Source organism: Salvia hispanica, chromosome 2 (genome assembly GCF_023119035.1).
Source record: "Salvia hispanica cultivar TCC Black 2014 chromosome 2, UniMelb_Shisp_WGS_1.0, whole genome shotgun sequence".
NCBI lineage: Eukaryota > Viridiplantae > Streptophyta > Magnoliopsida > Lamiales > Lamiaceae > Salvia > Salvia hispanica.
The window spans coordinates 8,610,756-8,637,284 of NC_062966.1; the positions used below are offsets into that span (position 1 = coordinate 8,610,756).

General features: G+C 33.1%; 3 protein-coding genes across 8 annotated transcripts; 1 reads left to right on the plus strand and 2 right to left on the minus strand.

Annotated features, from left to right (window-relative positions):
- Nucleotides 1-2,198: 2,198 nt before the first annotated feature.
- Nucleotides 2,199-3,019, minus strand: LOC125203131 (cyclin-dependent protein kinase inhibitor SMR3-like). Its single transcript, XM_048101422.1, has one exon. It carries the CDS (start codon nt 2,913-2,915, stop codon nt 2,487-2,489), a length of 429 nt encoding a protein of 142 aa, XP_047957379.1. The 5' UTR covers nt 2,916-3,019; the 3' UTR covers nt 2,199-2,486.
- A 14,059-nt stretch (nt 3,020-17,078) lies between these two features.
- On the plus strand, nt 17,079-21,241 carry LOC125205637 (dol-P-Glc:Glc(2)Man(9)GlcNAc(2)-PP-Dol alpha-1,2-glucosyltransferase). Of its 6 annotated transcripts, none has more exons than XM_048104695.1 (9): nt 17,079-17,244; nt 17,353-17,446; nt 18,012-18,097; nt 18,273-18,304; nt 18,679-18,952; nt 19,523-19,660; nt 19,771-19,975; nt 20,356-20,498; nt 20,590-21,241. In XM_048104695.1, the coding sequence occupies exons 1-9, from the start codon at nt 17,190-17,192 to the stop codon at nt 20,847-20,849; spliced, it is 1,287 nt and encodes a 428-aa protein (XP_047960652.1). In that variant the 5' UTR covers nt 17,079-17,189; the 3' UTR covers nt 20,850-21,241. The 6 variants fall into 6 exon arrangements, with proteins under 6 accessions (XP_047960652.1, XP_047960648.1, XP_047960649.1 ...); XM_048104691.1 differs by having other exon boundaries at nt 17,358-17,446; nt 17,971-18,304; nt 19,771-19,829; nt 19,929-19,975; XM_048104692.1 differs by having other exon boundaries at nt 17,358-17,446.
- A 1,987-nt stretch (nt 21,242-23,228) lies between these two features.
- On the minus strand, nt 23,229-25,575 carry LOC125205636 (probable protein phosphatase 2C 4). Its single transcript, XM_048104687.1, has 4 exons — nt 24,226-25,575; nt 24,027-24,140; nt 23,683-23,947; nt 23,229-23,605 (listed from the first exon to the last, which is right to left on the minus strand). Exons 1-4 carry the CDS (start codon nt 25,477-25,479, stop codon nt 23,484-23,486), a joined length of 1,755 nt encoding a protein of 584 aa, XP_047960644.1. The 5' UTR covers nt 25,480-25,575; the 3' UTR covers nt 23,229-23,483.
- Nucleotides 25,576-26,529: the final 954 nt, after the last annotated feature.

Consider the following 26,529-nt stretch of genomic DNA (forward strand, 5'->3'; position numbering starts at 1 on the left):
CTAATAATATAACATTATAGTCTAATAAGGTAGATTTTCATTCTAATAATGTACACCGACTAATAATGTAGCATTATAGTCTAATAATGCAGTTGATCACAATCATCCAATTCAAGGATCCAAGGGCTGTGATCTGTTTGAAGCTTAACACTAAAGAGCTGTGAGGATCCTAATACACCCTTGTTGAAATATTATATAAATATTATATTTTATTTAATATATTTATATGTAAAATAGAATTAAAAATAAATAATCTCCGAAAATCTTACTTTTAAATATTTTGTGTGTAGAGTAGATTTTTTTGCATAACGGTAATACGGTATACATAAGGTACTTCGCTATACCGTAAAAGTGTGTTATATTGTAATAACGTTAAGGAAACGATATAAAAAATTAACCATACCGAATATTCGGTATACCAAATTGCGGTATACTGAATATTCGGTATAATTATTAGTATTATTTTAATATGTTGTCATTTAATAACTTACTCCCTCCGTCTGTGATTAAGAGTCCTATTTCTAAATGGCGCGGATTTTAAGAAATGTTAAGAAAAGGGGTGGAAGAAGGTTAGTGGAATAGGGGTCCTACTTGTATATATTAGTTTTAAATGATATGTAAGTGGAATGAGTCAATGTGGGTCTCTTTACCATTTATGGTAATTATGAATAGGGACTCTTATTCGTGGACATACCAAAACGAAAAAACGAGACTCTTATTCATGGACGGAGGAAGTACTAAGTAAATTTGAGTATAATTTATAAAATTATGGATCATTGCTAAATAATATAATAGCAAATAGTATTAATGCAAATAACTTTTTTTCATATCATCTTCCAACACAAAATAAGAAATTTATCAGGAATTATATTTTCATGGGTCATACTCATAATTCACTATCAACATTATTTTTTTTATAATAAATGATCCCTAATTTACGAAGCATACGCAATATTCTGTAGTGATATTTTATACCTATCGAAGTAATTTGTGCTGCACGGGATAAACCTTATCATCTTGCTCGTTACATATTTGGAATATGAAATAGATGTAAAGAGTTTTATGAAGGCATGCAGGTACCTGATAGCTGAGTACTAAATCGAATCTATGCTATTATAATTTGTTTCCATTCCAAAAATAAAGACTACTCCATGGCGTTTAGTTATTCAAGGATGCATCCTCAAATATATATCGCGAAGATTTATGAATCAATTGATTCTCCAACATTATATAATTATAATATCACTAACAAAACTCTTCGAAATTAATGATCCCGTGCTTCAGTGCATCATCCTACATTGAGCTATATAAAACCATTTTAAATGTATCAAACTAGCTTGTTTTTAATATTTATATAGAACAAAAAAACTTACCAACAAGCGGTACTTAATTTCGTTTTTCAAGAAAGTCTACATTTAAAAGTGGAAACAACAAACATTTGGTATTCAGAACTAGCTAGCATCAACGCAGACATCCCCCTCCTTGCTTAAAATCAATTCAATGCTTAGTAACAAATTTTATAATTTTGAGTAAAAAATGTGAGATGAATAATGAATTAATTAGTATAACATTAATTGTAGAGGTAGCCGGTAGAGGTAAATAGTAAATTTTGGAGTAAAATTGTTAAAAAAAAATTAATACCTGCATTCGTCCACAAAAAAAATCTAATCGTGGATAGCATGAGTTTTAATAAAAAATAGTAAACTAAGAGAGAAATAGATAGAAAAAGTGGTGAAATTATTTTCATTGGAAAATATGACTCTTCTCATTACAAAGACAACTTACCAAAAATATATAAACACTAATTTTGATGGACAATCAAAAATGAAAAAATGTGACAATTTTTTTGTGGATGAATATATATAGTATACGCTTTAATTTTCGCAATAAAAATTCCACCAGCATTTCAAGAAATGTATATACCATGTCCCAAGTTAATCATTTATGATTTTAATAATGAAATTTAAGAAAGCTATGTTTAAAAAAATAAGTAGAGAGAATGACATGGTGTGGACAATAAAGCAAGAGAAATTAAAATGATTGACCAAAAATGTTCATCCAAGCTATATCCGGAATCAAAATAAACTAGGCTCGTAGTTAGGAACTAATATACCCTAATTTATCTTCCTACTTTTTTCCTTCCTTAAAGGAACCCTACGAATTGAAGCACATGCATATATATACGCAGTACAACAATGCCAAGCTTTCTATTGGGCTAAATATTTAAATTTTCCAAATCAAGATCACAAATAAAATCAATAGAAAAAAGATTGTGTGATATGTAGCCTACTTTTCACAACATAAGCTAAGAAAATAAGTTTACAAGTCCTTGTCACCTCTATTTCCTAGCCTATGCTAGAAATGTTCACCTTTTTAGTATCTAGATCATATTCAACTCATTGAAAATACATTAAACTTTTACAACCATATGATATGATCATGAATTTTGAGAGCACATTACAACATTAAACTAAACTTCAATTGATTCACGATCGGTCGTGATCGTCGGTTCGAGCTTTCTTGATTTTACGGTGTTGCGTGTCGTCTTGATCGGTAGCGATGGAGCGGAATATGGATTCGATCTCGGCCGGTTGGGAGCTTTTTCGCTTCAGTCTCAGCGGCGGCGGGCGGGGCTTCGTTGGCGCCGGCGGGCACTCCGTGATCGGCGGGATTCTGTGATCGGAGGAGGTCGGAGTTTTGAAGCCGTCTTCGTCGTCGTCGTGAGAAACTGTGGCTGCAGCTTCACCGCTCTCGTCTTCTTTCTTCTCGATTTCGAGATTTACTCTTCCTTTCTCTTCTTCAACCCCATTTTGAGTAGTTTCTGAGATGCTGAATTTCGCTTTTCTCTCAAAGGATAGGGAAGAGACAGACATCTTCCTCAGAAATGGCGAAAACTGGTGGATTTCTGAGCACATAAAGGGAGATAGGGAAGAGAGAGAGAGGGGGGAATAGAAGATGATAAAAGGGAAAGAGGTGTTAAATAGATGATGATTCTAGTAGTAATTGAGAGTGAAACCAAATGAAGAACTAACCATATAATTTGGCAGTTTGTTGAAGGGGATTTATCGCAGTCTTGTGTGGTTGATGAAATTCTCGTCAGCTTGGAAGAAATTAAGATGAGAGAGAGAAACAGTTGATGCGTTCAAACAGTAGCTAGGCGAAGGATCCGATGTGCACTAACACTCATTATACCATTATTATCCAATTTTCTTCAACATTAATTAATTCTGTCTCTCTCTCACACACACATAGCGAAAAAAATAAAATAAAAGCAAAACAGTCCAAAATTCTCCATTTCTTTAGCACATTTCCATATATTGGCCAATCATATTATAAGAAACGGATTTATGTTTTCCCAATTTTTGATGTGGGTCTGTCTAATAATTTATTAGTACTACCTCCGTCCCGTTAAATATTGAGAATTAGCATGAGATTTTGTGTAGTGTTGTTTTGTGAGTTAATAAAGAGAAATTAAAGTAAAAGAGATGAAAAAATAGAGATAGAGTTATTTCCATTTTATGAAACGTTTCATTTTTAATGAGAAAACGTTTCATTTTTAATGGGACAGATGAAGTATTTTTTAATCTACTCCCTCTGTTTTTTAAAAATAGCAACTACTTCTATTTCATACCGTTCCTAAAAAACAAAATTTTTAGAATCTTTCTATTTTATACATGGACACCACAATCCACTAATTCTACTTTCATCATTTTTTATTTCTCTCTCTTACTTTACCAATTTTTCTCACTTATTTTACCAATTGTGCATTAAAACCCGTGTCATTTCAATTATTTCTATTTTTTAATACGGCGAGAGTATTTCATAATAGTATGTAGTATTTATTAATTTGGAGAATTTTATTCTCTAATAGGATAAGAATCATTTTTTGGTAACAATATTTAATTAATCTATTTTTTCTACATCTCTTTTCCTTTTTGTAATTACGCATTAAATCTGTATCCAACTGAAAATGTATATACTTGTGAGACAGAGGAAGTTTATGTAATCAACTCTTTGGTACAACTTATATGCATGTGGTATGTTACCCGAGGTTGCCATATTTTTATAAATTAAGTTAACACGCTATTACTCATTCTTATTATAGTCTATAGAATATCGTAAATATATCACTAATATACTTATGTATGCGTTAAGGTTCAAATTAGAGATTATGTTTAACATTAGAATTAATTTGAAACTTTAGTCTTTTGATCATGAAAATTTACGATGAATGTGGGACTTTGCTGAAAGTACGAATAACATTATAAGAAGCTAAAGTTTCCTTTAGTTTCATTTTTATCTTGAGTGTAGTTAATTTTACATTGAATGTAATAGAGTGATAAACTCGTTGGACTTTTGTAGTTTTTGATTAATAGATTGATGTATTTACCGTCAAGTTTCATAGGCTGAATTTTGTTTTTGCATCAATTATACACCAATTAGTTTTTCTATGAGTTTGTTGAGTATTAAATGGAAAATGACGTAAAATGTGTAACGGATAAAAATTCTTCGTCTTCGGAAGAGCTTCGCGTGAATTTTCCATGCCTTAATCGGAACCATGTAGAGAAAGTTATGCTTATTTTACGAAAATTGTGAGTTGTCCATAGAGTTTACGCAGGCCGGGTCGTTTATGACCGAAAGCAATGCGGGTCGGGTAGAAAAGTGTCGAGCCACAGGTCGGGTATAAATGTGTCGAAAGCAACACAGGCCGTAGAAAAGTGCCGAGCCATTCCAAATATTTTATGTGTGCCGAGTTGTTCCTGACCGAAAGGCACGCGGGCTAGGTCGAAAAGTGTCGAGCCATTTTAGAGAGTTTACGCAGGCTGGATCGTTTCTGACTGAAAGCCACGCCGGATGGGTAAGACGGACAGAATTGTTATAGCATGACATATTTTTAGGCGATTATTCAGGACAAGAAACATGGACCATTCTAAACATTACTCACATCCTAAAGAAGAGTGTCCATATCTACGTAGTGAAGGATTCGATATCGGACTTCTCCAATTATTCCACGGAGTGAAGACAAAGCTCCCAATCAACATTTTATCAATCAAGGATGTAGTTAGTTTAACTTTTTTTGTTTTCATCTATTATAAACATGTTTTGCTAAATAATTCGTATAATTCTACTATGGATACATTGATTTCTATGCTCTATTGAGTTCCATTTTTTATGTCTTAGCTCATGTGCTTTTACATTTATTTCATTGATCATTTGATGAGTTAATGTTCATTTCGCTACAATAATTGAGAGGTGATTAGCTTAATTTGATTGATAAGTAATTGACACATTAACCAATTATAGTTAAGAGACTTGAAATTTTTGAGTGAAGAATTAAATCCTAGAAAAAGGTTTGGAGTTGTTATTTAGTACTCCATGTGTCCCACTTTAGGAGTCCGGTCACTGTTACACACTCGTTTTATAAAAGTCATAATAAATAATCTTCTCAACATTATTTTTTCTTTTACTTTACCATTTCTTCACTTTTAACTATTTATTATAATTTTTATAAAACGAGTGTGCAAAAAGGACCGGGACTCCTGAAGTGGGACAGAGGGAGTACTAGAAGGAGACTTTGGTTATAATTGCAATATATAAATTGTGTGCTTGAGAGAATCACGGTTTAATCTTTGTGATAGCTTAATTATTATGAGACCCTAGCAGGCATAATTTGGAAATTGATTGAGAGTAAAAGAAGTGTTATCAAACTTATAAGATCATGCTTCTTTTATTCTTGATTTCTATCCTTTAACTGATTTAATTTTTAATGTTTATGCTTACGCTTTTAATTGAACTAGAAATTAAATTTTAGATTGTCTAGATATATAGTGAAATCGATTGCTCTATATACCTGTGGATGTATATCATTCTATACTAGAACTGTATTACTGAATAGTTTGTTTAACTATGAAAGCTACGTACGAATTTATATGTTCACAACAATGATTTTAGTATTTTTAATTTTCGTGATAAAAACTACTTACGTCCATTCACTTGTGTACATATATTTACTATATGAAAAATGAATCATCAATACCATTTAACAAATCAGCTGTAATGAAATAATGAATGACTCAACGCTACCCAATCCCTAACCATCGAAAATATCGGTAGGGGCCGATTCTAGCTCTACTAATTATTTATTATATCAGTTGAATTAAAATTGGTCAGCTATCGGAAAGGTATAGACTGTATTGATTAATTATTCGCGTGGGCCACGCTATTATTAAAAATGACAATTTCGAAATTTGACTTTGTTTAATCCTCTTGCTTCAGTAGTTGCTTTATTATTATTAAAAATAAAATATTTCTTTTTAATTATCACATTAAATAAGAAACATTTCTGAAAATAGATATCATCTCTACTTTTTCCCATCTTTTTTATTTTTATTTCTCTTCATTAACTCACAAAACAACACTACATAAAATCCAATACCTAAATGCAAAATGTTTCATATTTAATTATTTAATGGGACATATATATTAATTCTAGTTCCGAAAAATAAACATTTCATATTTAATTATTTGTTTTCATCTATTTTTACAATGTTTAATTCCATTATTATTATACGTTTTGATATAAAAAATCATTATGCATACATATTTTATGAAAATAGGAGTATGAAATTTCATGATATAGCTGAAAAAAGAACCCCCACTCCATTGTAAAACAGGTGGATGGGCCGATTGGGACGGGAGAGGTATATTATCGTGTTAACCAAATGTGTTCTATATAATTTTTCAAGATAAATTTCGTGAAATATTACCGAGGTTTTTCTTTTTAAAAAAATTGCCGAGTTAAATAAAAAAATATCAAATCAAAGTAACATACTATAAGTATACTATATAACAACATAAATAGATGGCATATGATCAACATTAATGTCGAATATGGATAACGTGATATATACCACAGTACATTAAATTTGACAATATGTGAGTGATAGTTTACATTCAACTTTATATTGTAAGGTGGCAATAATACCTAGCTTTAAACATGTTCAAAGCAGCTATATATAATTTGGTTAATTTAAGTCATTGACTCTCTGTCTTCACTCACCTAAACAATAAGTAATACCTTCACCCTTTTTTCCGTGAATAGGAGTTCCGTTTTTCCATTTTAATTTGGTCCGTCCGCAAATAAGAATCCCGGTTCATAATTACCATAAAATGGTAAAAAGATCTCACATTCCACCAACTCATTTCACTCACATATCCTTTGAAACTAATATATACAAGTGAGACTCATATTCCACTATCTTTTTCATTTTCATCCATTTTTTTAACATATTTTAAAACTCATGCCGAAAAGAAATGACATCCTATTCGTGGACGGACGGAGTATGATTGAATTAATTAACACATAATATCTATAAATTACACAAAAGATAATAAAGTATATGTAATGGTGTTTTAAATAAAAGATCAATTAAAAAATATCTGCATAATGTAATTCATCTCCACAACCGGGAAAAAGAAACTTGACCAACTTATCTTGATAGCTCAATGGATTGAAACTGGACTACTATACTACAAAACTAATTAATTATCGGTAGGCATTAAACCTACCACTTAGTTTCTCGCCAAATTGAGGAGGGAAAAACAATAAAGAGTGCAATTTATTGACAATAATTGTATAAAAGCTAGTGGAATCATTTAGAGCAAACCTGGATCAACTGAGAAAGCTTGCGGCAGTCACATTGAACTCCAGTCAAAATAAATTAATAGCCTTTAATTATAATTAAATGTACACCCCAAAATAAATTTTATGCATCTAATTCATCTCCAACCATGTTATGCACATGGCCCTTTATGAACAAAGTTTAACAAATTATTCCTGGCTTGAAATTTGAATATAAAAAAGGTCCCGCATTAATGTCGTCAATTAACATTGTTCTGTTATTGAATTTTGTGGCATATCACATTTGACCGAATATCAATAAGTAATAAAATTCGATGTTATCAACTCCCTCCATGAAGACATCAGTTAAATCGTCAGTTGTCTAATTGCGGGAAATCCTAATTTGGTAGAAGTAAAAGAAATTATTCCTAATATTTTTTTCATCTACTAATTCAACTAACTAAGAAATAAATAAAATTTAAAATATAACTTGCTTAGCCTCCAAGTCTTTTCTTCTAGCACTGCATCATACTCCCTTTCTTGAAAACGACTCGACCTCGAGTCTACTTTATCGAAATAGCATCTTAACCCTATCAAAATTTCTCCAACTACATCAGTTGTCATGCCATCCTTAAGTTTTACATTCTTCACCTCCCTATACTCGTTGGTCTCAAATCCAACAACTAATGCGCCCTTGATGACATTTACACCCTTATTTGTATAGTAACCTTCAAAGAAAGAAGCTATGTCAGCGGTGAAAATCATGTTGACATCAATATTATTGACTCTCAGAGCTGAACTTAGCACTACCGTCTGATTCAGGTGGAACCTCCTCTTCAATAACCTTCCCATCTCCATTCTCTATCGTCCCTCCAACAACAAAAACTCCTAGATCTACCACATTCACATCAACCTTAATGATATCAACAACAACATTGAATATATCTTCGTCGTATATTGGCTTACCATACACTGACATAGACAATATATCTTTATCGGATACAGGCTTATTATACACCGGCATCACAATATATCCTCATCGTATACGAGCTTATTATACACCGAAGTTTGAGCTAGACTTTGGCTGGCCACCGTAGACGTCACTGAATAATGGATTGTCAAGCGAACGACACTTCAGCGCATTAGACCTCATCGGGTTGGATTTCCTCTGACGCTGCTCTCGTCGCGCCAGTCATCGCTAGAGGTCTCGAACCTGTTGTCTCAGATCACCGATCTTAATCTCACGCTGGAGGTCGAACCTGTTGCCTCATTTCATCGATCTCGATGTTGCCCAGATTGCGCTCTCGTGCTACCCCACCACGACCACTGCTACGAGCATCGCCACGTCCGTCGTCATGTCTACGTTTAGCCATTGCTTAACAACCTCGATCATGATACCAATGATAAAGAATGATGCAGAAACGTATGGAGAATGACTGAACAAGTAGAATAAAAAACTCAACTAATTGAGAACACTAGAGTATGAAACTTAGAGTAAATTTAATATTCAAATTCTATCTTTTTAGTTCAACAATAGGGTTTTGCATAGGCAAAGAGAAATCCTAAACTTATGGAAAATAAAACTTAAAAGAAATAACTAAAAGTAAAATAAACAAAGAAGGAAACCTAATTTGGTAGAAGGAAACTCCTAATTTTTTTTTCCATCTACTAATTCTCCTAACTAGGAAATAAATAAAACCCAAAATATAACTTGATTAGCCTCCAAGTCTTGTCTTCTAGAACTGCATCATGGAATGTGGGACGATACAACATATAAAAAATGGAATGAAGTAAAGGATTCTTTAAATCGTAGACAACCCAAAATGACAAAATGGCTCTTTAAATGGTGGACAAAGGGAGTATTAGGTCATCCGCATGCATACATGTGAGCAAATAATACTTCCCTCGTCCCTCTGCAGCAGAGATATTTCTTTTCAACACGCGATTTAAGAAATTGTGTTAAAATGAGTCAAGTGAAGAAGAATAAAATAGGAAAGGAAAAAGGTAGAGGGATGAAAAGAGAATAGAGTAAGAGAGAAAAAATAGGTTGTTTTTTTTTTACCGAAAAAGAGAAATGACACAACTATAGTGAGACAACCCAAAAAAGAATATGACTCAATCACAGAGGGACATATGGGGTATTGTACTATATGTGTACATAATAAGACTACTTCCATCGGTGACCTTGTAACCAAGGTCACTGATAAGGCTCGTTTCATGCATTGGTTTTGGGTGATATTATATGCTTTTGGGGGAGAAAATGCACAAATTTTGAGCTTAAGTGTGCAGAAATCTGCTAGACCCAGGAGTTTGTGCTAATTAACCTGGCAGATGCAAAAGAGCTGATTTTGAAGTAAAACACCAGAAGTCGTAGCTTGGACCTAGGAGAATCAGGAAGTTGACGACAGGAGCAGGAATGGAGCAAAAGTGCAGAAAAAGTCACCTAACTGGTCAAGGAGACATAATGTCGGAATGGAGCAGAAGTGCAGAAAAAGTCGTCTACCCGGTCAAGGAGATAGAATGACAGAATGACATGAAGATCCTCAATTACTTCAAGGGTAAAATGGTCAAATACCGAAAGAAGTTGCATTAGGGTTGAAGTTGAAGCCACTCTATAAATAGAAGCTTCCCACAATGAAGAAGTAGCGCTTAACGCTATCGTAGTTTAGGTAGGAAGCTCTCATAGGCGCTTAACGCCACTGCTCTCTTAGCTTAGTTTAGATAGTTAACTGTTTTCTTAGCTTAGTTCAATGGTTTCGACGAGGGAATTGACGACTCCAACGTTGGATTCTTGTTTTCTTTACCGCTTTTTGAGACGATGTAGTTAGATCTCGAGTTCTGTCAGAGGAATTGACGACTCCACCGTTGGATCTCGACTTATTTTCAGTTTTATGAAGCTTTGGTGTTTATTTTTATATTGATGATGCTATTTACTTATGTTTCTTGTATGCTTTTCGCAATTGGTAGCTTAGATGTTTAGATCCATGCTGTTTACATGATTTCCAGTAGTTTAGAGGTTGAGATTTAGTTGTTCACGTGCTCGATTTCTGAGATCCGATAGTTTAGGTGATGCATGCAAGGTAATCTGTGTTCATTTCGTTTTCTGCTTGACCCAGTAGCGTAGATCTGGTAGTTCTAGCTTGATTTTCGTGTTTACGTCTTGTTTTGAAGCATGTTCTGTTTTATTTCATCAATGGTGTTGAAGCTCTGTTCCATGCTCTGTTTTTACTTGGTTGTTTGGAGAAGATGAAGTAGAAGTTAGTTAGAAAATCATATCTGCTTTTTGCTTTTCACAGCTTTCTGCAGCCCCAACTAGTTTAGGAAAAATGGTCCCCACTTTACTTTTACACTTTGTCTGCCTATTTTAGGAAAGTTTTTAGCTTGGTTAATAAGTTTCAATTGTTTTCTTTAGTTGCTATCATGTTTTATTAAAATGATCAAAAATAATTTCGTGTTTTATTTTCCTTCCGTACTTCTTCAGTCTCCTAGGTCAGTTAAATAGAGTCCAGTTTAATTCCATCAGGTCAAATAGATTAGAGTTTTAACCCACTCAATGAATGCGTGGCAGCAGCCGACCCCTTTTCCAATTGTGTCGTAGAAACGATCGCGAGTAGGTCCATAGTCCATGTGGTTCGACCCCGCTCTTGCCGCTTATACTTAGTAATATTTGTTGCATTAGTGAAAAAATTATAAATCTTGTTGAAAGGTGGGACACGTGCACACGACACACGTGCAAAAACCCTCTCTTCAGTCACCCATAAAAAAACAAAATAGCAACAAATATAGATAATTCTAAAATGAATTACCTCAACCCCCTCCTTCTTTGGTGTTGGTCAGCCGACCCATACAAAAAGTGAGGGTCATGTCCACATGTCATATTTTTATTAATTGAACATTAAAATGTTTTATAATTTTTATTATTAATTATTTTATTCAATGATTGTCATTCTTATTCTTCCAAAAAAATCATGTGAATTATTCTTCAAAAAAAATCATGTGAAGCACTCTTCCAAAAAATGACGTTAACAAAATTTCCTTTCATTCTTGTTGAGTTGGGGTCATTGATTGAAGTAAAAGTTTTAATAAGATGGGAGTTGTACATGTGGATGAAAGAGAAATGAGTATTTTATTAAAAAGTTGATTAGGGTTATAGGTTGAGTGAGGGTCACCCATAGGAATGTCTAATAAAGCAAAACACATAAATATTTTTTTCCTATAAGTAGAAATGCTCAAGCCACAAGGATGGTGAGCCGATAATACATCATAAATCGTCCAACAATAGAGGCAAGCTAACAAAGACTAGCAAAACAAAAGCACGATACAAAACAAAAGGCAAAGCTACCAACACCAAGAGGACCTTACGCTTCTTGAGCGCACAACAACGCCCAAAAGATACTAGGCAGAGAGAAAAAGATTATTGGAGCAGGAACAAACCACCAAAGCAAGCCCCAAAAAATCAACGGTAACTAATGAAAACCAAGACCGAGCATGAAAAGAGCATCTGAATATTAATATGACAAAACGCATCTAGAAGGCCTTCTATTAATATATTTTGTTCATCATGTCATTGTACATAATTTTAGTGTGTAAGACACCTACGTGAATGCATTTTGTTTCATTAGATGCTTTTACAATTTTTTTTGTTTCATTAGATTCTTATACTAATGCATTTTAACTTAAAAACATTTTAAGCTCTTATTTTAAATTTGGTTGAATTTCTTTTAATAGACTTCAAAATTTAGTTAAGTTTTACTTTTGTTAATTAAATTATATTTTTTTTTATCTCCAATTTATTTTGAACTTAATTCAGATACGTTTAATCATTGGAAAAAAATTATTCATGTTGTCCATTATCAACTTATAAACTTATCAATTTTTCAATGATTCTTGGATCGATATTGTAACTGACAATTTCAAAATAAATAAGAAAATAAAAATAAATTAATTAATTAAATTTTGAAGTTCGTTAAATAAAGATTCAGTCAAAGAATCTCTTCAAAATGCATTAGTATAAATACGTAATAAACAAAAAAAATATGAAAGGACTTTAAGAATCTAATAAGCTAAAAATTTTATAAGGACTTAATAAAATAAATTATATTAATATAAGGATCTCAGAATGTGTTTTTTATGATAATTTAATGAAACAATATCTTAGAAAGAAAGTTAAACAATAATTATTATTGCTGTTATTTATAACTCTTCCATACTAGTAAACTTTTTTTAATCTGGTAAAAGAATAAAAGTCATGCTTAATACTCTCCATTTCACAGGAGTATGCCCTCAAAGGTTTTTGTTTGTAATAATGAGGTGAATTATTCTTTTTTTATTTTAAAGTTAAGTGTATAATGAAGTATCTTTTTAAAAATATGAATAATTGCCCTTTTGTTTAATTTTTTATTGTGATTGATTTTTATCTTCTGCTTTATGATTTAATATTTAAATACTATACTAATATGCGATTTGTTTCAAATTTATTATGTTTCAAAGTTGATTTGTATATATTTTAAATTCTCATAAAACTAAAATTTTGTCACTCGCTCATTTTATTCATTGTTATTATTGATTCTAGTTTTATATAATTAATTTAAAATTACAATTTAATATCTTAGTATGCATATAACACGTCACGGTAAATGATGAGATTTTTTGAGAAAATGTTAATGGTTTAATTATTTAATTAATTTGTATTTGCGAAAGTATGTCAGGATCCAAGCCCACACTATGTCAAAGGTCTAGCACGTTTAAATTGTGGAGAATTTTGAATTGGAGGCCCAATTAGAAGTTGCACACAATATTTATTTTACTCCAAATTACTGAAATCATTGGTTATGTTGCATCAAATTGTTTTTAGTTACTAATTTTTAATTACAATTATTTTGAATGGAAATTTAATTAGAATCGATGAATTATAATGATAAATATAGTCATGATTAAATTGATTAAATGGCTGCTCTATGGCGACACCCAAATTTTGGGTATAGTTACTATTCATCATTCGTGAATAAAAGACACGATTTGACTAGGAGTGGATAAGTACGGTATACCTTACCGAAACAACCATACTGTATATCATACCATAAATTCGGTATGAGAAAAAAATCATACATTTACCTTATCAAATATTCGGTATACCGAATTTCATTATACCTTATTTTCGGTATGATGAATTCCAATACCGGTACCGTACCTTATTTTCGGTATACCGTACTTTTGCGGTATACCTGACTTTCAACATCAATGAAAATAGATAATTTCAGTTTTTAGAATATTATTTATATTTTATAATTTTAAAAATATATAAAATATATTTTATGCATAATATTATTTATATTTTACCGTATATATCTTAATTTACGGTACATACCGTATATAAGTATGTAGCGATATACTGCGGTATTTGAAAATTCATACCGTAACTTTACCGAATCGTAAAGGTAAGGTATCATACCTTACCGAAAATCACTGTATGCCAAAAATTCAGTATTTTCTTATTTTTTGGTACGATAAAGTCGGTATTTTCCCCCAACCCTAATTTTGACAAGGCATAAATTTTAAGAAGCGGTTTAACTTTATAGATTAATTTTTCAAATTTGGTCCCTAGAAAACGCATTTTCTACCTAAAACTTTTAGGTCCATGAACCTCACGTCTTTGAATGTCTTTTCATTCTTTTTAACCTTGTGACTTAAAAGCGCACGAATGCCTAGGGCTGGGTAAATATATCGAAAAAACGGTATATCGATTGTATCGTATTGAAAAATATCGAAAAATATCGAATTTTCGGTATACCGAAACTTTCGGTACGATACAATACCGTATCGAAAGTTTTCGGTATGATAACGATATGAATTTTCTTATACCGCGGTATACCGTTTTATATCGAATATACGATATATATCGATATTATCGGTATACCGAAATATATAGAAAATCAATACGTATCGAATTATCGATACATATCGTTTATACCGTTTATACCGATGATAATGATGATGATAATAATAATAATAGTAATAATATAATATAATAATAGTAATAATAATATATCCATATAACTTAATTATATATTTTTTGATTATGAAGATGTGGACGATGTTTATTTTATTATGTTAAAATTATACTCCATTAATTTTGGTTTTATTTTTCGGTTTTGAAATTATATTTTTTGGTATACAGGTATTCGAAATGGTATAAAATTTCGGTATATCGTACGAAATATCGATATACCGTTCAGAACGGTATACCGAAGTTCGGTACGATATACCGAAATTTTGAAACGGTAACGGTATAGTTTTTTTCCATACCGAAATTTCGGTATACCGAAATACGGTATAACGTAACTTTCGAAACAATAACGATATGAAATTCTTTCATATCGATATTTTCGGTATGATAACGAAACAAAAATTTTGATACGGTATATCGTATCGACCCAACCCTACGAATGCCAAAAGTATTTTCGATTATCTTAACTGAGAATGTCTTGTTTTTATTATTCATACTCCCTTTCAATAAAAAGAATAGTCATATAAAGAATAGTCATATCTTTTTATTTTAGGGTGTGTATAGAATATAGTCTCATCCAAAAAAAAAAGTTTCTTTCAAATTATTAATATTATTCTATCCATATTTTCTCTTCATACTTCATGGAGTACTTTATTTACTTTTTCTCATTCTCTCTTACTCCTTTTGTTCCACAAGAGTACGCATTAGTTAGGCACGAGTTTTAATGCACAATTGGTAAAGTAAGAGAGAAAATTAAGTATTATCAATGAAGAATGAGTCCCACCATCTCATTAGACAGATAAGAGTTTCCAAAATTAGAAAATGCACATTTTTATGGGACAAATCAAAAATAAAAAAGTGCATATTCTCGTAAAGTATCAATTTTTGCAATACAATATATTATGGATAGATTTATTACGAATACAATATTTCATATACTCCACATAATAAATAAAACATCAGCAAAATATATTTTGTTAAGTATTCATCACTTAGAAATATAAACTTTTAAAGGGAGATACTACATATTTTAATGTATTACTCCAGTAAAATAAAAACAGAAAAAAATAATAAAAAATTAATATTAATGGATAGAGGTTCATATTATTTTTTAGAGTGAACTACAAAAATGGTCCCTGGACTATGGGTCTATCTCGCCCATAGTCCCTGGACTTTAAAAATATCGCCAGTAGTCCCTGGACTAAGGGTTTATCTCGAAATTGGTCCTTTTGGCTTTTTTTGGTACGAAAATACCCTTTGATATTATTTTGGGGGGTTTGGGCAATTTGGTCTTTTTACACTTTTAACATTTTAAATCTGATATTATTTTAGTTATATACTAACTTTGATATTATTTCAAAATTATCATTCTTCTTTCATTTTGTTATCCTTCACTGATTTTTTTTTTATTTCAATATTAGATTTAATTTTATAAAATTAAATTTAATATTTAGATTTTTAAATATCAATAAATTTTTTAATGAAAACTATTAATTCATGGACACTATAAATATTGATTAAAACTATTAATTTTTGTTATTTAATATAATATTCAATTGAATTGAAGAAGTACAGAAAAATAATATTAATCATGATGGAAAAATAAGAGTTATTCTATTTAGCCTCCGTTCGGTTGTTATAATTGCTTGTGATTAAATATTATGAAGTTGACAAAAATTTGATCCTACTTAAAATTTTTATATAGGAGTATTTTTATTAAAACTTTCTAGTAAATTTTGATTGTTTTCAAATTAATAAACAAAAATTATATTAGTCTTACATTAGATGCATATTTATTTCAGAATAAATTGTGTTATATAATCTATTTATGATTAAAGCTATTTAAATATTGATTAAAACTAAGGCGTTGTCATACCTTATTGATTACATAGTACTATACACTATTAAATATTGATTATAACTATTAATTTTTGCTATTTAATAATTTTTATAATTAAAAAAATTTATTGATATTTAATAAATAAAATTTAAAATTTTGTAAAATTAAATCTAATATTGAAATTAAAAAAACAAATTCAGTGAAGGATAACAAAATGGAAGAAGAATGATAATTTTGAAATAATATCAAAGTTAGTACATAACTAAAATAATATCAGATTTAAAATGTTAAAAGTGTAAAAAGACCAAATCGCCCAAACCCCCCAAAATAATATCAAAGGGTATTTTCGTACCAAAAAAAGCCAAAAGGACCAATTTCGAGATAAACCCTTAGTCCAGCGACTACTGGCGATATTTTTAAAGTCCAGGGACTATGGGCGAGATAAACCCATAGTCCAGGGACCATTTGTGTAGTTCACTCTATTTTTTAATATCCTTTATTTTTAAAAAATTTAAAAAATCATAATTTGATGGGAAAAACCAAAAACAAAATCATATTTTTTCCATTTATCTTTTCCATTGAGTAAATTAAGTTTTATTTGGAAAGACCTTTTAATCGGACGGGGTAGTCGCTCGTCAACAGTGCTGTGACTCCTCTTCAGCAAATCGGAAAACTTTATCCCTAAGTATGGGTAGAACCGCCGTTGCATCGGTCGTGACTCTATGCCTGATTCCCGTTCATCTTATCGTCAATCGTTTTGTTCCCGACCCTTACATGGTAAACTCCTCTCTTTTACCTTGCCGATTTACCTAATTTTGACGGTCTCTAAATACGCCATTTGATTTCTCATCAAATTTTTTCTCTCCTCAATGTTAATGGTGGAAGTGAAGGATGAGATATTCCACGTTCCCCAGGCTCAACACTACTGTCGGGGAAATTTCACAAGTTGGGATCCCATGATCACCACGCCTCCTGGACTGTGAGTCTTCATTCCGTGTTAATTCATTTCATTCTGCTTTTTTATTTATTCCTTAATTTCTACTAGTTGAAATTGTTATTCATACTGGAATTGATTAACTAGTCTCTTTACATACGGTTAATTGTTTCACTATATTGTGTCGCTAAATGTATTGGGGCCAATTGGCATTGTTTTTCGGGTGTAGGAGTTAAGGCTGCAGTCATGGGGTTTTCTTTGCTCAGAAATTTGGATATGTATGGAAAGTTTAGAAGATTATTTATTCGTCTAAGCATTACATTGATACTGAGGATATAAGATATTCATGTCCTTATTTCTTTTCTAGAATGACCTTGATGAACTGTAAAAAAAATCAGTCTAGATGCTTGAGTCGATAGTTTAGTCACATTTACCTCAATATATTGGATGATAATGAAATAAGCTAGTAATAGTAGATAATAAAAGCAGTCTTTGTTTACAAAATCCAGTTATGTACTAGAATTTTTCCAAGTAAAAGAAGTTGATTTATGCAATATAAAATTTTGCAGGTACTTTCTTTCACTTGCATATATTGCTTCTTTGTTTCCAGGATTGTTCTGCATGCGAGCAGTGCCATCGTTTTCAGACTCATGCTCTACTTCAATTCTACGACTAACCAATGGTGTTCTTGCAGTAGTATGTAGCATTCTTGTATATGAGATAATCATTCATCTGAGACCATCGCTTCATGACAAGATAGCAACATTCCGTGCTGTGGTTTTGTCATTGTATCCGTTGCACTGGTTCTTCTCCTTTTTATACTATACAGACGTCGCATCTCTAACTGCCGTACTTGCTATGTATCTTTTAGTTTTGAAGAAGAAGTACATCTGCAGTTCTTTGGTAAGAACTATTCCTTTTTATTGTCTTGAACTTTCCAATCGCGATGAGTGTCAATCATCTAGTACTGCACCTACAGCCTGTGGATCTTTAAATTTGGTTTTAGTATGTTGTTTATTGTGCATCTCTATTTATGTCAGTTTCGTAATCTAATTAACTCAGCGTCTTAGCATCAGGATGTACAATTTATTCTTCGTATGCAGTTTTTCATTTGATACTTCAAAGTGTTTTCCACTATTTAATATGCATAACATGGGACTACTACTTTGTCCTTTTAAGGCAGTTTCACTTTTACTCTTCATCTGCCAACCATGATTTTAGTTTTTTCCTTGGCATTCCATCTTCATTATGATGATCTTACTTTCAATGACCTGTAGCTAGGGGCTGTTTCTGTGTTGGTAAGGCAAACAAATATTATATGGTTGCTCTTTGTTGCTTGCACTGGTGTTATAGAGTTCGCTCAGTCTCATCTAAAGGATAGGGAGGAGGAAATAGATAAGGTAAAGACAGCAATGCAAAATGATGATTTCTCCGACGTTCATAAGGGTGTTTCAGTGATCTCCAAATTGAGAAAGCGAAGGGTCAATAATGGTATGAGAAATCAGAAAAACCTTGCTGTAGAAACGTTGAATCCTATGGTACATTCCTCAGGTTACATCTCATATCCCTACAATTCCAGTAGTGCATCAAATTAATCAGGAAGAATATTGCCAATAATTGATTTGATTGCAGAATACTGTTTATCTTTTGATAATTAGAACTAGTATAATTTAGTACTCCCTCCGTCCCCTATTAAGAGTCATACTTTGACCGGGCACGAGTTTTAAGAAATGTAAAGAAAAGTTGGTTGAAAAAGTTAGTGGAATGTGGGACCCACTTTTTTATATTGGTTTTATAATAAAATGTGAGTGAAGTGAGTTAGTGGAATGTGAGACCTACTTACCATTTATGGTAAAAAATGAAGTGTGACTCTTAATTGGGGACGGACCGAAATGGAAAAGTGTGACTCTTAATCGGGGACGGAGGGAGTATTAAAGATGGATGGATCTCGTTGGTGCAGAGTTGCTACTGCATATTAATGCAAAAAAGTCAGACTAGTTATAACAGGGCTTGCAATTGTCCCTACCTAGCACTTCGGAATAAATTTTTCAGCATTTTTATGTTTTTCTTTGTTCTAAGATTGATAACATAATTACATGATACATCTCCTCTGTGATGCAGGATTGCTTGACGAGATTTATAGCATAGTACTTGTATCTTGGAATCATTTATTGGAGATTTCGGTTTTGCTAAGTCCTTTCTTGATGGTATTTGCGGCTTTTATAGCATTTGTGTGCTGGAATGGGAGTATTGTTCTTGGTATATTTTGCTTCTATTCTCACTCATCGCTTTCTTCAGCTCTATTGACAGTATATCATTTTGTTATCCCTTGCATCAACTGAAAATAGTAACTTGCCCCAAATTTTCAGGTGCTAAAGATGCGCATACAGTTTCCCCCCATTTTTCCCAGTTTCTGTATTACGGCGTGGTTTCTTCTCTGTTTACTTTTCCTGTCCATTTCTCTTTTGGTCAAGCTTCCACTCTGTCTCATCAGCTCCTCAAGAACAGACTGCTTGGCTTTTTTCAGGGGTTCATGGCCTTGGCCCTTGCTTTCCTTTCTGTAAAATTTTTCAGGTTTAAGTAATCAAAGAAACTGGAGGGATAATTTCTAAAATGTCTTTTTTTTTAATTAATCAGTGTGATTAATTCATATGTCTCAGTCAGTCAGCTGCTTCACCACACCTAGTTAAATTTGTTTCACTTTTCTGTGATATGCTTTTTCCAGAATATCTCGTTCAATATGATATAATCCGTATGAGTTATCGCAGTCATACTCATTGAAGGAAAGTCGCAAGTCTTTCTGTATTGTTCTGTTCATTCTGAATGTGATTCATGTGTTCCAATTGCTGCATTGATGAAAGCTTCACGGCTTCTTCAATTAAAGCGAAAAAGTTAATGGATCTAGTTACAGGTTATTCTACATTCTACTAAAAAAGTTGAATTGTCTTCTGCAGCATTGCCCACCCATATCTCCTAGCAGACAATCGGCATTATCCTTTCTATCTCTGGCGGAAAGTCATCAACCGCCATTGGTCGACCAAGTACCTTATGATCCCATTTTATATTTACTCGTGGTTCTCCATAGTCTGTAATTTGGGTTAGTGCGAAGTCCAGCATTCCTTTCTTCATATATTATTATTTCGGCAATTTTAATCTTATAATGAGATTAATTCTTTTGTTATTTGCAGCCAAAAATCAGAAGAAGCTCTGGGTGTTGGTATATGTTTTGGCTTGCGCTGCAACACTTATTCCCACGCCGTTGATAGAGTTCAGATACTATACAATTCCATTCTTCTTCATGGTTCTCCACTCCGACATTATTGACAACATGAGTTGGCTTCTTCTGGGGTTCTTGTATCTTTGTATCAATTTCTTCACAATGTATATGTTCTTATTCCGGCCCTTCTCTTGGGCGCACGAAGCTGGGACGCAGAGGTTCATTTGGTGATGTGCACACCAGAAATGTTTAGGAAAGCTTTGCAACTAATGTGCACAGTGCACACTGACATGACTTTCCCTAGGGTGTGGAACAAAATAGGAAGCCATTCATGTTGTTGTTGCAACGACTCCCGTTTCTCTTGAATCGTCTACTTAAGGTACATCACTATACAGATTTTTTGGTTGAGAAACACCTCTGCAACTTGTAATACTAAGCACATATCTGTGTTATTCTGTTAGCACGGTGTGTAGACTAATTCTAGGAGTTGCTCATGAAGTAACCATTATAAATCTTGCTTCTAACTAATTTGTGAAAATACATGATATGATTGAACATGCGGATTCATAGTTGACACATTCTTCTTCTTTATTTGTCACAAATACTAGGCGAAATATCATTAAGTTTGTTTTACGTAGTAAAGCTTTAATCAATGCGTTTAAGTTTTAACATAATCGATGGAGCAGGTCTCTAATTTTCTTCAACAAATTTACGTTTCATGGGTAGTGATCAACTTAAAAATTAACTTAAAATAAGCTATATGCTAATCGTTCGATAACAATTTTGAAAAATATTAAAATTTTAAATCAAATATCTGTAAATTTAAGAAAAAAGAATTCTATTAAATATTGTAAAATTATTTGATTCAAGTTTGAAGTCATGAAAATTTGTCATTAATGTTCCATATCACTAATTTGTATTGCTATAGAATAATATAAAATACCGATAATATAATTCATGTAAATTAATACGTACATTTATCTTTATTGTTTAGTTAAATACTAGATACTAGTATAAATTTATGATTAGTGACATCAATAAATGTGCATTAATCATTATTTTTATATGTATCATTTTCAGCCATATAATTAAGTCTTATTTGATTAATGGAGTACTAATTAACGAAGTTAATTTTGTATGTACTGAATCGCATGAAGCACGCAGCCACTACCCAATTTTGAATTTTCAATACCGATAATTGATTTATTCAACTCCTCTGAATCCTTCGTGTATATGGCCTTTTATGTAATTTCCAATACTTAATATAGGAAGGTTTTGTTAAGAGGTTTTATTGCGCTCACATAAGTCTTTTTAATAAAAAATAGCTGTCATGTTTTTTGAAGTGCAGCATAATTATATATAGAAATATACATTTCAAAACAGGAAAGAAGATTAAAAAATAGTACTCCATCAAATGTGTATCAGGTACCATATGAACAATAACAAATGCTCCACATTATTAAAAAAATAAACATCCTAATAATAGAGTGGTTAATATCGAAGACCAAAAAACTTGATTTTCAGTACAATATGGGTACGACTTTAAGATTCTATTCATTTATCAATTAAAAGACATATTCCGCACATCCAAACAAGTCTAGTATCATACTTTTTCACTAAGATAGACAATTATAAACTTGAACCTCTCTCTACCACAACAATGGACCTAAATATGTGAGTGATATGCTTTGATTTTCATAGTTGGTGAGTCTTGTAACATTGTGTATTGGGAGAGCGCAGTAGATCAAATTTAATTTACATTATGAAAATGGTAAGATGCATAGAAAATAAAAATGAATGCATAAAATGTGTTAGTCAATATTAAATTTTTAAGATGAATATAGCAACATCTATCAGAATGGAAGGGAGGAGTGTCGCATCAAATTGCAATTGACAGTGATAGTCCAATAATCAAAATTCGATAAAATACCTAAACCCTTATCAATTTGCCCGGTTTGGTAATAGCTTTTGTTAATTTACCTTTGACTTGCCTCTCTTTTGTCTTATAGTAGTAGTTTTTGAAAATAATTACTCCTACCTTTCACGGAGCCTTAACCTAACAAAGTTTGTATAGACATCATAAACGAAATTAAAATAAGGATTTGCCCTCTTTGTTTTGGTCAACTAGGTTCAAGTTCAACTTGTAAGTGGAGTTAGTAAGTTTTTAACTACACCATTATGTCTGCTTTTTTAGTACTCCTAGATAATTTCAACATGCATTTTTCTCTCTTTTTTTGTGTGGTCATAATCCATGTTTCTATATTTTTTCCCACCTTTTGTCAGAACTCTTTGGGTCAACTAGTTTCATGAGAGGCTTTTTCAAATAGGAGTAAATCATTAGTAGTATATCAAGAATATGCAGGACTTGATTTTGAAGCGTAAATAGAAGATTACATTTATATTTTATTACTCCATAAAAGATTGCATTGACTTAGCAAGAAGATTAGTACTTTTTGAATGCTGGCATGCGACTTAAAATTCATTTACACAAAGTCCAATCCATGTTTAGAAGTGGAATTCACATTCACAAAACTCAAACGCGCTATTTTGACCATCAATTTAATAATTAATTTACAAATAAACAAAGGCAGGAAGCTAAGCAAACAAAAATGGGAAAGAACCAAAGAATTTTGTATTTGAGATATTCTATGAATGGCACTCAAGTAAGCACCATAATGTACAAAAAGGGGTTATAATAAGCATTTACATTCCCCCACATCACACTTGTTGTATACTACTATCTTCTATCCTAAGATGGAAAATGTGACCTAATCTTATGCTATAACTATGAACATCGATGGTATGCTTCGTCCACACGAGACTTTGAAGCGTGCCCCTCTCCGTGTTTTATCCTCGTAGTGTGACCTAGCATTTACTATGATGAACGTTGTATTTTCCTTTGAGAGAAATGATAACGATTGACACATCGTCATGGTACCTCCTCCGCTCCCCTTGTGGGATTTCAAGCAAGTCATAGAAATCCATTCCTTCATAAATGAGAAGCAAAGTTGGTGTTAGATTTAGGCATTTACATGATCAGTTCAAGGTTTCTTTAAGACTGTACCAGCTTTCTTAGCAGCGCGGACCAATACCTCCTCCACGAGATGTTGAGCAGGGTCTCCCTCGGGGAACATGGACATGAACGTCTCAACCTCAGAGACGGCCTCTTTGTTGGTGAAGTATTGGTAGAGGCCATCAGAGGATAAGATCAAGAATTTGTCTGTGTGTTGTAGCCTATGGTGGCAAAGGAATGGTGAACATGTGATGTAGGGTGATGTTCCAATATAATCAATTCTAAACATCTCAAGGAGTGCATTGTTCCACTTGGGCTGTAAAACATAAGAATGCAAACAAATGTAAGCCATCAACACTAATAAATCCCCAAACATACAACTCTGCGACTTCTACCTGTTTGAGAAAGCCGGCTCCAAAGGCACGCGTGACCTTGAGTGAGCCTTTCACCCTCTTGTTCACAACTGCAAAGGCATCATCTAGATGTGCATACCTAATCCTCCTCACCTCCTAAGAGAAAACAACATTTTCAAGATTCATCAATTTGCATAAAAACATTTTTTGATCACATTACCAAAATAAGGCTGGATTTTACCTCTTTCACGCAAGTGGAATGATCCATTGTGAGCTGAGAAGCACTCAAATAGTGTACACTGTCATACTCATAGCCATAGAGTAATTCATCACCATCCTTCTTCACAAGCACCATCTTCCCACCACTGTCATTTCTTCGCGCCAAAACCGCCCTACTATCCCCAACGTTCATGAGATAAACGTCGTCTCCCTTCATCACCATTGCCAGGACGCACGATCCCATCAAAGCCAACTCAGGATTCTCCACCAGCATCATATCCGCAATCTCCAAATACGAGGCCTCCGTCTTCCTCAACGCCTCAGACAAGGCCTCAAGAACAAGCGAATGATCAACCGCGCCATCACATCCCAAATAGGTCAGCCTCTCCCTCAGCTTCCTCTCGAGCTCCACCCTCCCGTTACCATCCAAACTCTCCGCGCCTTGGCCAGATTCCCCCCCATCAAACCACAGCAACCCTTTGAGCTCCTTGTAGACATTGGCATAGAGATTGTTCAAGAGGAAGTCAGTAGCATCAGGGCCATTGAATCCATCATAAATCCCCACAAAAACCCATCCATTCTCCTCAGATATCACAATATGCACTCTGTCTTCACCAGCTTTCCCTTGAGCCCACTGCAGATTACATTCATTTCCAGCATCATCATTATTCTCATCAACCAAACTCAGCTCACTACTCAAATTATGACTAGTGATTGTGCTGCTGCTATTTCCACTACTAATCTCTCCTTCACTAACACTAACCTCCCTTGAAAAACTCCACAAAGACTTAGACACCACTTTCTTGAAATTCTTAACCAAGCCCATTTTTTTAGATTTAGGCATGTCCAAAGGCCCAGAAGCGAAGCTCCTCTCGATCGGGCCGGACAAGAAGCCGCGGTCCATCAGGCCCGAAGACCTCATAATCGGGCCGGACTTGACTGTGTCTGTCTTGGGAATTGGCTGGAGAGGGATGGAGGAGAAAAAATTGGTGCTTTCGAAGGTGGAGGCCTTGTCGAGTGTGGTGTAGGAAAAAGCGTCGGTGGAGAGAGGCGTGGAGGTGTTGGCGGAGATGGCGGCGCCGGAAATGGAGCGGAAGGCCGCCGTCTCTGTAGATTGGGATTTGTTGAGATTCTCTGATGGTATGTAGCAGAAAGAGTGGCCCAATCCCTCGTCGAGAGGGTCGGAGAGACACACGGAGATGTCGTTTCTCCGGCGGGAAATCTCGCCGGCGTCCCCGGCGAAGCAGAGGCTGAACTTTCCGACTCCATTTCCCATTGGAAGAGAGAGAAAGATGAATGCTCTGTTTTCGTTTATGAAACAGAGGAGGTTTATGATTTGGAGTTTGAAAAGAGAGAGAGAGAGAGAGAGAGAGAGTTGACTTTGGAATTAAAACTTCGATTTGATTTTTTAAATATATTCGATGCTTTGGTTTTATGTGGTTTGAGGGCGTTGACTATGAATATTATTTAGTGAATAAAGGATTATTCTTGTGGGTATACAGAATAAGAATAGAAATAGTTGTTTCTATCAAAAAAAGGCGTGTCTTTGGATTATATAAATTCCAAGTGTTTTATAATTTATTAGCAAAAAACTATGTGCAATGTCAAAAGGCTCCACTTGCAATTTTCCAATTAGTATTGTCAAGGTGGGATGCTGATTCGGATGCCATCATCATTAATGCCTCAAAATGCAATTTCACATACTGATTAACCTTCATTAATTTTTTTTTTCTTGTTAACCTTCTTTAAATTATTGGCTAAATGCCATGATACCTCATTTTACTCAAGTACCACCAATGGGTGCTTTTGCCTTTCGGGGCTCATGCTCAGACCAAATTATTTCTCCTAAATTTGAATATGATTATTTGCTGGGTTTGGATCCCCTGCTGTGGCTCTAAGCAGGGGATCCAAATCCTTATTTGCTTCTCTTTTCTTTGCAACCAAAATTTCCAACTCTCCTTTAATCTTATTCGAACGTCAAAAATTTTATTTTGTGACATAATATAATCTAATTAAAATCTGACAAACCAATTGGATTTTATAAATATAAGCAAAATAAAAAAAATCTAATTATATATAAGCATGTTTAAAACGTATAGACAAAACGATGATGTTTAATTAAGTTCAAAACGACGTTTCGTTCACGTATTTTAACCGATCAACTGTCACATCAGCCCGTCATTTGCAGGATAAGGGAGAACGGGATAATTGAGAAAATTTCATTTTTCGTGAATGGGATGGAACATGATTTGACCAACTTTTGTAATTTATTTAACAATTTACCTTATTTTTTTACTGCATTTATTGTATAGCGGTGTACCCCCGA